The sequence below is a fragment of the Nicotiana sylvestris genome, chromosome 9, assembly GCF_000393655.2.
Source record: "Nicotiana sylvestris chromosome 9, ASM39365v2, whole genome shotgun sequence".
Classification (NCBI taxonomy): Eukaryota; Viridiplantae; Streptophyta; class Magnoliopsida; order Solanales; family Solanaceae; genus Nicotiana; species Nicotiana sylvestris.
In genome coordinates, this window is record NC_091065.1 from 86,507,327 (window position 1) to 86,520,975 (window position 13,649).

The 13,649-nt window shown below is 40.2% G+C and overlaps 1 protein-coding gene across 1 annotated transcript; it reads left to right on the forward strand.

The window, feature by feature from the left end:
- The first annotated feature begins 283 nt into the window (after positions 1 to 283).
- LOC138877878 (secreted RxLR effector protein 78-like) lies at positions 284 to 676 on the forward strand. The gene has a single exon (XM_070157524.1). The coding sequence runs from the start codon at positions 284 to 286 to the stop codon at positions 674 to 676; it is 393 nt and encodes a 130-aa protein (XP_070013625.1).
- The last annotated feature ends 12,973 nt before the right edge of the window (positions 677 to 13,649 follow it).

Here is a 13,649-nt window from a genome sequence, read left to right on the forward strand (position 1 = left end):
TACTGGGTCAGACGAAATTCTGGTTAAACTTTGGAGGTGTGTGGGTAGAGCAGGCTTGGAATAGCTTACTGGATTGTTTAATGTCATATTCAAGACTAATAGGATTCCTGAAGAGTAGAGGTGGAGTATAATGGTTCCGTTGTATAAGAACAAAGGCGATATCCAGAGCTGTAACAACTATAGGGGTATAAAATTACTGAGTCATACTATGAATGTTTGGGAGAGAGTGGTAGAAATGAGAGTGCAAAGGACGGTGTCTATTTCAGACAACTAGTTCGGGTTCATGTCAGGGCGTTCTACCACAGAAGCTATTCACCTTATTAGGAGGATGGTGGAACAATACAGGGATAGGAAGAAGGATCTTCACATGGTGTTTATTGATTTGGAGAAAGCATACGACAGGGTTCCTAGGGAGGTCCTATGGAGCTGCTTGGAGGCAAAAGGGGTTCTGGTTGCCTACATTAGGGTGATTAAAGACATGTATAATGGAGCTAAGACTAGGTTTAGGACAGTAGGAGGTGACTCCGAGCATTTTTCGGTTGTTACGGGGTTGCACCAAGGGTCTGCGTTTATCCCATTCCTATTGGCCCTGGTGATGGATGCACTCACTCATAATATTCAAGGGGAGGTTCCATGGTGCATGTTATTTGCTGATGACATAGTTCTGATTGACTAGACATGAGGCGGCGTCAACGAGAGGTTGGAGGTTTGGAGACATGCCTTTTAATCAAAAGGTTTCAAGTTGAGCATGACGAAGACGGAATACCTCAAGTGCAAATTTGGGGTTGAGCCGACGGAAGAGGGAGTGGACGTGAGGCTTGACTCTCAACGCATTCACAAGAAGGGTAGTTTCAAGTACCTTGGGTAAGCTATCAGTGGTGGTGAGATCGAAGAGGATGTCACGCACCATATAGGGGTGGGTGGATGAAGTGAAGGTAGCGTTGGGAGTCTAGTGTGACAATAAAGTGCCATCGTTACTAAAAGGTAAGCTTTATAGAGCACCGGTTAGGCTTGCCATGTTGTATGGGACTGAGTGTTGGCCGATTAAGAACTCACACATCCAAAAGATAAAACTAGCAATGATGAGGATGTTGAGGTGGATGTGCGGGCATACAAGGATGGATAAGATTAGGAATGAAGATATTCGAGAGAAGGTGGACGTGGCCCCCATGGAGGACAAGATGTAGGAAGCAAGACTTAGATGGTTCGGGCACATTCAGAGGAGGAGTACTGATGCACCGGTGAGGAGGTGCGAGCGACTGGCTATGGTGGGCACGAGGAGAGGTAGAGGGCGACCTAAGAAGTATTGGGAAGAGGTGATCGGGCAGGACATGGCGCGACTTAGGATTATTGAGGATATGGCACTGGACAGGGAATTGTGGAGGTCGAGCATTAAGGTTGTAGGTTAGGGGGAAGTTGTGAATATTTCTACGGCGCAACAGGGTAAGATTAGCCAGTTAGTAGTTACTATTAGGATGCTAGTGGCCATCTACTGATGCAGGGCTTTATCTGCTGGTTAATATTATACTTTTCATCTATTTCGTATTTCTTATATTGCTGTCATTTTATTATGATTCTATTGATGGTAATGATATATCGTCTTTTGTGGCCTTCTTGAGCCGAGGGTCTCCTAGAAACAGCCTCTCTGCCCCTCGGGGTAGGGGTAAGGTGTGCGTACAAATTACCCTCCCCAAACCCCACTTGTGGGATTACACTGGGTCGTTGTTTTTGTTGTTGTTATTGGCTTTTTGAATACATGCTCGGACTATGCACGTAAATCGAGGTAAGACAAAGAGATGGTTTTAAGGCCTCGGAACACATAATCGACTTGTAAAACAAGTGATGACCTTTTGGGTCATCACATTCAAGATGAAGAATTGTATATGCTTTAAGCAATTTAAATCCTTCAGGAATTGCCACATAAGTATAGTCAAATAAGTCATATAAATAGACTTTATATTTATATCAAATTTTCATGTCATGCTAGGCATATAAAATACATGTAAGTGATTGCACATACCATTAACTTTATACTTTCAAGTGTTTGAACTGCAGGTCCAAAACTATATATCTTTCATATGGAATCAATTCTACTTGAATTGTGTCTCTTCCATTTGGCCAATATTTTTGTCTCTATATTCTACATACTTAAGGTCCTCATCTATACTTAGCGCTATGATAGATGTCGTTGACAAATATTTTATATCAGTTCCAACCTCCTTATTTTCCATAAAGACATAATATAGATATCTCTTCATTCATATTTTCAGGTAACTGACTCTCTCATGAGATTTTATGAAGTATTAGTTCATGTGATCTTCTAGATCACTTGCCTCTATTATGATCATTTTGATCATATGCTCATCTTCTTTATCAAGAAATTTATTTGAAACCGATTTGTCTATACGCCTAAAGCATACCATAGACTTTGTCATTCTAGGACTTATTTTAATAGGAGCATTTTCAGTGAGAATACAACTACTTTCTTTGGGTCAGCAAATGCGTCTGGCATGCTTTGCAATATATTGCGCATGAATTATCTTTTTATGAACTTCAAGTTCATATTATCTTATTCGAGGATCTAGATGTACATATGATAATTCATTGCACGTAACTTTTTCTCAACTGTTTATCATATCTCCCCCTCATGTTAGAAAAACTAACTTGTTTTCTCAACTTTGAGAACTCATCTTTGTATGTTATGGTATTAATCAAAATATATCCTACACGTCAATAATAATAATAATAATAAGATGAAATTATTTGGTTCCTGACCTTGAACCACTTGTAAGGGGAGAATGTAATATACTTTCGTATATGACCTATATCAAACTGATATAGATAACTTTGTTCTCATAGGCAATTGTTTAGCTATTAAGTGGAGGCACTCAATAAATCATTTTGCTAAACCGACTATGATGTAAACCAACTTATCAAGATGAACTATCTTGAATAAAAAAATTTAGAAATTATGCTCTAAATCAAATTATTGAGTAGTTACCTTGCAAACAACAGGTTGCAGGTTAATAATAGTCGCACATATAACCATATCATAGATGCATCTTATATGGTATACATGGCAGGTGAATGGGCTAATATTCACCTTTGATATTTCCAGCATTCATGGGATTCAATCCCAATTTTATAAGTTTGTCAATTAATTAATGAGAACAAGCAATATAAGAGAATTCGTAAAGAACTTTCTAGTTCTTTAATATTTACCCATGTAAATTCTCTATTATTTTTGCACATCATACTTAAATTGATATGGCTAAAACAGTTATGCCAACTGGATATCAATAAACTTCAAGTTTATTAAGATATGGGTTTTATACCAATAACATTCAGTTTATTGTGGTATTTTTTTGTTTGTGTAGTACAAATTGGAGAATAAAGCGGGTAACTTTTCCCATACATATTACCCCGCTACAAGTTTTAATAATAGAAGACATTGAATCTTTCCTTTATTTATAGTCTCAACATAACCAACCGATTTCGCGAATACTTTAGAAAATCAATAAGTTTCTTTGAGACTTACTACAACACAATAAATTGACATGACAATCAATTGTATTCCTCCAAAATAATAATAATTGGCTCTTCCAGAGCTCTCAATTAATTTGGTGCTACCACATATTCATCATCATCCATATGGTGAATATCACTTTTAAAGAGAAAGTTATACCATTATGGTCATGGTCAAAATCATTATAGGCAAGATATGTTGCTTCTATTACTTTTGTCATGTAATAATCGCATTGCCATAATATTTTGGATAATCACAATAGGCACGATCAATGAACATTCATGCTATAATAATGATATTATTTTCTATTTTCCTTTTAGAGGTGAGTGTGGTATATTCACTACCACTAGCACGTTCATATTCTTCCAAGAATGAATATGCATTCATAAATCAGATGTTGTCACATTCACAGCATGAATGGACCATAATCATCTATACATGCTTTACAAAATCTCATGTCAAATCGATGACAAATATTACTTTTACAAAGTGAAGGATTATTTTGAGAATCCTTATTGTTCACATTACCACAATGATGACAATTATAAATTCGTCTATTGTCACGTCAACATCCATTGATACATTCATAGTAATAATTTTATCTTCTTTCAGATTTATCACATACTGCTATCACATTCTCTTAAGGGAGTGAGAATGGAGCAAATTCAATGGAACGGGTTTTCAATTCTTTGCCCACAATTATACATGAATTTCATCATGGCAAGACATAAAAATTTTACCACTTTGGGTGGTTATAATTTTTTTCAAACTCCATTAGAGTTACAATCAAAATTTATCGTGTTTGCTTGTATTTAAAATCAAATTATAGAATGTCAAGAATTTGAAAGAGAAAAGTAAAATACTTACCTTAAATCCAGAATTTAATCATGAAAGAAGTTCATGGAACAATTGACAATCATTATGCTCAATTCCAAAGCTTCTACTCAATTGATTAGAGTCTCGTGCTGATAACGTATTATGAAACAATAAAAGAAAAAGAAGAGTATTGTAGAGAAAAGTAGGGAGAGAGAATTCTTATTGATTTTGGGATGAATTACAATGGAATAGAATCCCTTTATTTATAGGGAAGAGTGATTATTTATAGGGAAGAGTGACTTAGCCACCAAGTAACAAGCCCTAAGATCTCTCTAAATATAGACATTCACCGTAGATAAAATACTATTTATAACACTATGATTATTTTGTGCATTTTTGGTTATTCGTAACAAAGGTGTATAATTAAGATTCTACATATGTCTATTATTAGGAGCTCTGCATGATAGTATACTTGGGACTTTAGTAGACGATTGCATCTCTTAAGTTCTAGTAAGCACAAGGTAATGGAGTTCATTTGACGTTCTATATATAGGTGATTGATATGAATGGCCCGTGAAGTGTTAGGTCTTAGCCGAATGTCTTCAAAATAAGTAGTAGTTAAAAAATAGCTCTTGGATACACAGTTAATGCTCTTCAACATTTTTCTACCAGATTAGTAGAGTTTATGATATATTTATTTAATCTATCTGTTAAGTTGTTCATTGAAGTATACCTAACTTGGCATAATTTTTCGGAGTTATTTTAGTAAAGTGTTCTTCGAATTTATAATTTCAATTTCGATCAAATCATCCTAAATATACTCCAAATTATCTCAAATTTGAAACAAAGCTTTCAAATACTAATATAAACAATCCTTAACCACCAATTTAGTCAAATAATACAAAATTTAAAAGACTCACTTTGTCTTCTTAATACTTTCTAAGGTCAGCAATGGAGTTTTGAGCTTTTACAGCAAATCACTAAATTTGAACTAAAAATTTAAGCATAAATTATCAATATCCAAACTATTTTAACAATAATGGATCATTAACCTCCTACTTGTACCGTCAAAGAAGAATTTAAGCTTTAAATATTGAAGAACTATGGTGTTCAAATAAAAAGTAGAAATATTTCACTAAAACTGTCAAAAACGGGGACATTCTTCCAAAACGAGTCCTATTGGTGGACATGTTGTACAATTTACAATTTTTTTGAAGCGGTATATGATCAATGGAACATGAACAGGATTATACTGGCACAAAGCAGATATATATATATATATAAGCTTTTGGGTATGTTTACACATGTGATGACCTAAAAGGTCATCACTTGTGTTGCAACTGAATTCAGTGTTCTGAGGCCTAAATACCTCTTTTTTACCCACCTTGATTTACGTGCGTGGTCCGAACCTATATCCGGAATGCCTTCTATGTGAAAATATGAGAAATCAAAATTTTAGAGTTAAAATTTGATTATGGTTGACTTTGGTCAATATTTTGGCCAAACGGACCCGGATCTGTGTTCCGATGATCCTGGAAGGTCCGCAGCAAAATATGGGACCTGGGTATATGCCCGAAAATGAATTCTGAGGTCCCAAGCCTTAGAAATCAATTTTTGAAAGAAATTGTTTTACTGACTTATATAAGAAATAAAGAAAAGTATTAATGTTTGAAACTATTGTTATCGGTCCCGTATTTTGGTTCCAGAGCCCGGTACAAACTTGTTATAGTATTTGAAAGATAACTGTGAAATGTGGTGAAAACAGAGTTTATTTGATGTGAGTTGGACTTCTGATTGAAGAGTTATGAACTTTGAGAGTTCTTGATGAAAATGTTGAGTTTTGAGGTTTAATTCATGATTTTACATGTTATTTTGATGATGTGATCGCACGAGTAGGTCCATATGATATTTTTGAGTTAGTATGCATATTTGGTTCGGGTGAGTTTCAGGTAGGTTCCGGGGTGTCATAGGCTTAAAACATGGCTATTGGAGGTTCAGAGAAGTGCAAATCTCTGAACCTGCCAGTGCGGTCCGCACTGGTTTTTGTGTTGTCCGCACTAGTTACTGTGTGGCCGCAGTTAATTTTGTGCGGTCCACACAGGTTCATTGGTCCGACTTCGGAAGCCTATATCTTTTGATACACAAGGAAATTTTGAGATGATTCAAATATGAAAGTTGTAGTCATTCGTGTCTAGTTTCCAGAAAGGTAAAGAAATCACAATTCGTACATCTGTAGAGAAAGTTATGGCAAAATACTAAAACATGTCACTGCAATACACAGGAAGGGTTGTGCGGCCGCAGTTGATCTTATGCGGTCCGCACATGGCATCTGAGACTAGTATCTTTAGATGGGATGTTCAGCTATTTTTCATTTTTCAAAACCCCTAAAACATAAGAGACGATTTTTCAAACAACCTTTCTTCTCCAAAATGTTGGTAAGTGATTTCTAACTCATTTTCTTCACTCCTTAACATCTTTTAACATGATTTCAACTCAAAATTAATGATTTTCATGGGGAAAATTGAGTGTTTTGGGTAGAACCCAGGTTTTTCAACAATTGGGGATTTGGACCTCGATTTGATGTCCGATTTCAAAACAAATTATATATTTAAGTTCGTGGGGGAATGGGTAATCGGGTTTTGGTTCGAACCTCGAGTTTTGACCATGTAGGCCCGGGGCAATTTTTGACTTTTTGGGTAAAACTTTGGAAAATTCATTTTCATGCATTCAAATTGATTCATTTAGCATTTTTTTGATGTAATTAAATAACTTGTGACTAGATACGAGCGAATTGGTGGTGGAATCAAGGGGTAAAGTTATAATTGAATCGTGAATTGTGTTTGTGGCATCGAGGTAAGTGTTTGTTCTAACCTTATCTTGAGGGATTAGGAGTTGAGTCCTATTTGCTATGTTTTAATTGTTGAGTACAATGTATAGGCATGGTGACGAGTATCTATACGTTGGTGTCTAGCATGCCTGTGAGTCTTTATATTGTGATTATCATGACTTCGTTGTATCTTTCATGCCTTAGTGGTGGTTTCTATTTGTTGTTTAAAGTTTGTGGAAGGAATTGTGACCTATGAACATTGAGGAGCGTGACTCAAGTCATATAACGAATTGTGAAAGTGTAAGTAAAAAATTGTACCTCTAGAGCATTCGCTCGAGTTGTGAAGTAAAAGTGAGAAAGAGAAGAGATGATTATGTTGTCGCCCTTGCCGGGCTATTGTTGATTTATTCGTTATCTCCCTTGCCGGGAAGTTGAGGTTATTAATGATGTTCCCTTGCCGAAATTTTTTTGTTGAATTGTTGTTCCCTTGGCGGGATCTTTATTGAAATTTCATTTATTCCCTTGCCCTATTGTTTGTGATTGTTGTTTGAATGAGGAAGAGAGTTAAAGCACGAAGGGTGATGTCGTGCATTGTTTGTTCTGTGAGGAAAAAGTGTAAAGCACGAAGGGTGATGTCGTGCCGCACGATGTACCATTTTGTGCCGATTTTCTTGATTATATTGTGAGGAAAGAGAGTAAAAGCACGAAGGGTGATGCCGTGTACATTTTTATTATATGATTGTTTTATTGAGGATGAGAGTAAAAGCACAAAGGGTGATGTCATGCATTTATTGATTTCTGATTCTTTGTTGATATCTGAGTTATGTTGTTTTTTTTGTTTATTTGATGTCTTTCTATTCGGAACTGTTATCTCCCCCACAGCATGCTCCCCCTCCCATTTTGTTTGCTTATTTCTATACTTCTTTTTCGCTGTATATATTTGAACTGCACAAGTTTATTTGGTAGTCTGGTCCTAGCCTCGTCACTACTTCGCCGAGGTTAGGCTAGACACTTACCAGCACATGAGGTCGGTTGTGCTGATACTACACTCTACACTATGTGCAGATTCTGGAGATGCTTTTGGACCGTAGTGTGGAGGCTACCTTCAGTCCACACAAAGATCCAAAGTAGACCTGCAGGCCTTGGCGTCTCCCTCTATCCCAATTTCCTGTTTCATTTTCCTTTTATTCAGAAACAATGTACAGTTATTTCTTCAAACTTTGTATGTAGCAATCTTAGACAGTCTGTGAAACTATGACAGCAGGTTTTGGGTGGTTAAGGCTTAAGTATTTGTAATAGATACAGTTTTCATATATTTTATTGTTGTCTTCCTTTTAAATTTGAATTTTCGTTGTTATCACATTATCGCCTTATAATTGTTAACCAAAAATAATTGGATAATGAGGTAAGTCGTTAAAGGTTTGGCTTGCCTAGCTCACATTAGTGTGTGACATCACGATCCCCGAGGGTGGGAAAATCCGGGTCGTGACAAGTTGGTATCAGAGCTCTAGGTTACATGGGTCTCACAGTTCATAGACAAGCTTAGTAGAGTTTGAGGGATCGGTACAGAGACGTCTGTATTTATCCCTCGAGGCTACAGAGTTAGGAAAAATTTCATATTTATTCTCTCTTGTCGTGCGGTCTGGTTTCTCAATGTTAATTGAATTTCTACTCTATTCTTTTGCAGATGGCGAGAACACGCGCTTCTTCATCCACTGACCAGTAGTTCGAGCCCCCAGCAGCAGCTCCTACAAGGGGTAGAGGGTGAGGACGAGGTCGAGGCCGTACTAGAGGCCGAGGTAGGGGCACAACTCAGCCCCGAGAAATAGCACCAGTGGCGGAGCCTCAAGTCGACTTTGATGATGAGGTTCCGGCCCCAGCAGTTCCGATGGGCCCAGCTTAGGTCCCAAAAGGGTTTATTGTTACCCCAGTTCTTCAGGATGCTCTGGTCCATCTATTGGGCCTTATGGAGAGTGTCACCCGAGCAGGCTTGCTTCCTGTAGCACCAGCAGTCTCTCAGGCTGGAGGAGGAGCCCAGACTCCTGCTACATGCACTTCGGAGCAGGTAGCTTCCCAGATTTAGACTCCAGCGATTCAGCTAGTTGGATCAGTTCAGCCGGGTGTGATAGCTCAGATCGGCGATAGAGCAGCTATGTCCGCTGATGCTTTGTGGAGGTTGGACAGGTTCACCAAGCTCTTCACTACTACTTTCAGCGGTGCATCTACTAAGAATCCACATGATTATCTAGACAGCTGTCATGTGGTTCTTAGGAACATGGGGATAGTTGAGACCAATGGGGTCGATTTTGCTACTTTTCGCTTGTCTGGATCCACCAAGACTTGGTGGAGAGATTACTGTTTGGCTAGACCAACCGAATAGCTAGCTTTGACTTGGGAGCAGTTTACTCAGTTATTTCTTGAGAAGTTTCTCCCCATCACTCAGAGAGAGGCCTATCGGAGGCAGTTTGAGCATCTCCAGCAGGGTTCCACGACTGTTACCCAGTATGAGACCAGATTCATCGATTTGTCTCGCCATGCTCTCATCACACTTCCTACTAAGAGAGAGGGTGAGGAGGTTCATTGATAGACTTATTCAGTCGATTCATCTTCAAATGGCTAGGGAGGCTGGGAGTGAGATTTCTTTCCAGGATGCGGCCAATGTGGCCTGGAGAGTTGAGATGGTTCTGTCATAAGGAGGTGGTCATGGGTCGGACAATAGGCCCCGTCATTCAGGCCAATTCTGTGGTACCTCGTCTGGAGGTAGGGATTCATATGGTAGAGGCCATCCTCCTAGGCCTTTTCAGTCAGCACTTCAAGTTTCTCATGGTTCTTCAAGTAGCCGTGGTCCTCAAATGTAGTATTCTGATAAGCAGTCCTACAGTGCACCACTAGCTCCTATCAGTGCACCGCCACTTCAGAGTTTTCGGGATGGTCATTCAGGTCATCAGGGCCAGCAGTCTTAGCAGACGAGGGCTTGCTACACTTGTGGTGATATGGGTCACATTCCTAGGTTTTGCCCTCGAGCACCGAGTACCTCTCAGCATCAGGGTTCTCGTGTTATGATTCAGGCACCAGGTATTCCACAGCCAGCCCAGTCAGTTAGAGGTGGGGGTAGAGGTGCTAGAGGTGGAGGTAGAGGTATTAGAAGTGGAGCTCAGGCCGCTAGAGGTAGAGGCTGGCCAGCAGCAGGTCGTTCCAGAGATGTAGTTCAGGGTGGTAGGGCCCAGCCCCGACGTTATGCTCTTCTAGCCAGGCTCGAAGTTGAGGCTTCTGATGCAGTTATTACAGCTACGGTTCTTGTTTGTGATAGAGATGCTTCAATGTTATTTGATCTAGGGTCTACATACTTGTATGTGTCATCTTATTTTGCACCGTATCTGGTCATGCCTAGTGATTCTTTGAGTGCTCCTGTTTATGTATCTACACCGATGGGTGATTCTATTGTGGTAGATTGAGTCTATCGTTCAGGTATAGTCGTGATTGGGGGTCTTGAGACTCGTGTAGATTTGCTTCTTCTGAACATGGTTGATTTCGATGTCATATTGGGGATGGACTGGTTATCACCTTACCACACTATCTTAGATTGTCATACCAAGACTGTGACCTTAGCCTTGTTGGGTTTACCTCGTTTAGAGTGGAGAGGGACTCCTAGTCATTCTACTCGTAGTGTGATCTCTTATGTGAAGGCTCGGCATATGGTCGAGAAGGGGTATTTAGCCTATTTGGCATATGTTCATGATTCTAGTGTTGAGGTTCCTTCTATTGATTTTGTGCCAGTTATTTGTGAGTTTCTCGAGGTTTTTCCTTCAGACCTGCCGAGTATGCCACCTGACAGGGATATTGACTTTTGCATAGATTTGGCTCCGGGCACGCAGCCCATTTCTATCCCGCCGTATCGTATGGCCCCGCCTGAGTTGAAAGAGTTGAAGGAGCAGTTGCAAGACTTGCTTGAGAAGGGTTTTATTAGGCGGAGTGTTTTGCCTTGGGGTGCGTCGGTGTTGTTTGTTAAGAAGAAGGACGGATCGATGAGAATGTGTATTGATTACCGGCAGTTGAACAAGGTTACAATCAAGAATAAGTATCCATTGCCGAGGATTGATGATTTGTTTTATTAGCTCCAGGGTGCCAAGTTATTTTCGAAGATTGACTTGAGATCTGGCTACCATCAGTTGAGGATTAGGGCATCCTATGTCCCTAAGATAGCTTTTCGCACTCGATATGGGCATTATGAGTTCTTGGTGATGTCATTCGGGTTGACAAATGCCCCAGCAACTTTTATGGATTTGATGAACCGAGTGTTCAGGCCTTACATGGATTCATTTGTGATATTCTTCATTGATGATATTTTGATATATTCCCGTATCCGGGAGGAGCACGAGCAGCATCTTAGAGTGGTTCTTCAGACCTTGAGGGATAGTCAGTTATATGCTAAATTCTCGAAGTGTGAGTTCTGGTTGAGTTCAGTTGCATTTCTAGGTCATGTTGTATTAGCAGAGGGTATTCAGGTTGATCTGAAGAAGATTGAGGCAGTCAAGAACTAGCCTAGACCAGCATCAGCTACAGAGATTTGGATTTTCTTAGGATTTGCAGGCTACTATCTTCGGTTTGTGAAGGGATTCTCATCTATCGCAACCCCGATGACCAGGTTGACCTAGAAGGGTGCCTAGTTCAGATGGTTAGATGAGTGTGAGGAGAGCTTCTAGAAACTCAAGACGGCTCTAACTATGGCACCAGTGTTGGTTTTTCCCACAGCCTCAGGGCCTTATATAGTCTATTGTGATGCATCTCGTATTGGACTTGGTGCAGTATTAATGCATGATGGCAAGTTCATTGCCTATGCTTCGCGGCAGTTGAAGATTCATGAGAAAAACTATCCGGTTCATGATTAGGAGTTGGCATCCATTGTTCACGCATTGAAGATTTGGAGGCATTATCTGTATGGCGTGGCATGTGAGGTGTTCACGGATCACAAGAGTCTTCAATATTTGTTCAAGCAAAAAGATTTAAATTTGAGGCAGAGGAAGTGGTTGGAATTGTTAAAGCACTATAATATCACCATCTTATATCATCCAGGAAAGGCCAATGTGGTAGTTGATGCTTTGAGTAGGAAGTCAACCAGTATGGGCAGTCTTGCTTATATTCCGATCGGTGAGAGACCGCTTACTTTAGATGTTCAGGCTTTGGCCAATCAGTTCATGAGGTTGGATGTTTCTGATCCCAGTCGTGTGTTAGCTTGCACGGTCGCTCGTTCTTCTTTATTGGAGCGCATCCATGATCGGCAGTATGATGATCCCCATTTTTATGTCCTTAGAAACACGGTGTAGCGCGGAAGGTGCCAAGCAGGTTACCTTAGGTGATGATGGAGTTTTGAGATTGCAGGGTCGAGTTTGTGTGCCTAATGTGGATGGGCTCCGAGAGTTGATTTTAGAGGAGGCCTATAGTTCCCGATACTCTATTCATCCGGGTGCCTCAAAGATGTATCAGGATTTGCGGTAGCATTATTGGTGGCGGAGAATGAAGAAGGATATCGTAGCATTTGTGGCTCGGTGTTTGAATTGTCAACAGGTTAAGTATGAACATTAGAGGCCTGGTGGTATGTTCCAGAAGATTGAGATTCCTGAGTGGAAGTGGGAGCGGGTCACTATGGGCTTCGTTGTTGGACTCCTACGGACTCAGAGGAAGTTCGATACAGTGTGGGTTATTGTTGATAGGCTGACCAAGTCAGCACATTTCATTCCTGTGGCAGTCTCCTATTCTTCCGAGAGGTTAGCTGAGATCTATATCCGGGAGATTATTCGTCTTCATGGTGTACCCGAGTCTATCATTTCGAACCGAGGCTCGCAATTTACCTCACATTTCTGGAAAGCAGTTCAGCGAGAGTTGGGCACACGGGTTGAGTTGAGCACAACGTTTCATCCTCAGACGGACGGGCAGTCCGAGCGGACCATTTAGATTTTGGAGGATATGCTCCGAGCTTGTGTCATTGACTTTGGAGGCTCGTGGGACCAATTTTTGCCTTTAGCAGAGTTTGCCTACAACAACAGCTACCAATCGAGTATTCAAATGGCTCTGTATGAGGCTTTATATGGTAGGCGGTGACAGTCTCCGGTTGGATGGTTTGAGTCGGGAGAGGCTCGGTTGTTAGGTACGGATCTGGTTCAGGAGACCTTGGACAAGGTCAAGATTATTCAGGATAGGCTTTGTATAGCTCAGTCCAGGCAAAAGAGTTATGTCGACCGCAAGGTTCATGATTTGGCATTCATGGTCGGTGAGTGGGTATTGCTTCGAGTGTTGCTTGTGAAGGACGTGATGAGATTTGGGAAGAAGGGCAAGCTTAGCCCTAGGTCCATTGGCCCGTTTGAGATTCATGATCGAGTAGGAGAGGTGGCATATAGACTTGCATTGCCACCGATCTTATCAGCCGTGCATCCAGTGTTTCATGTGTCCATGATTCGAAAGTATCACGGTGATCCATCCCAC

Bases quoted from the DNA above. Each gene is read 5' to 3' on its own strand.
- LOC138877878 (XM_070157524.1), top strand. From the start codon at position 284: ATGTCAGGGCGTTCTACCACAGAAGCTATTCACCTTATTAGGAGGATG.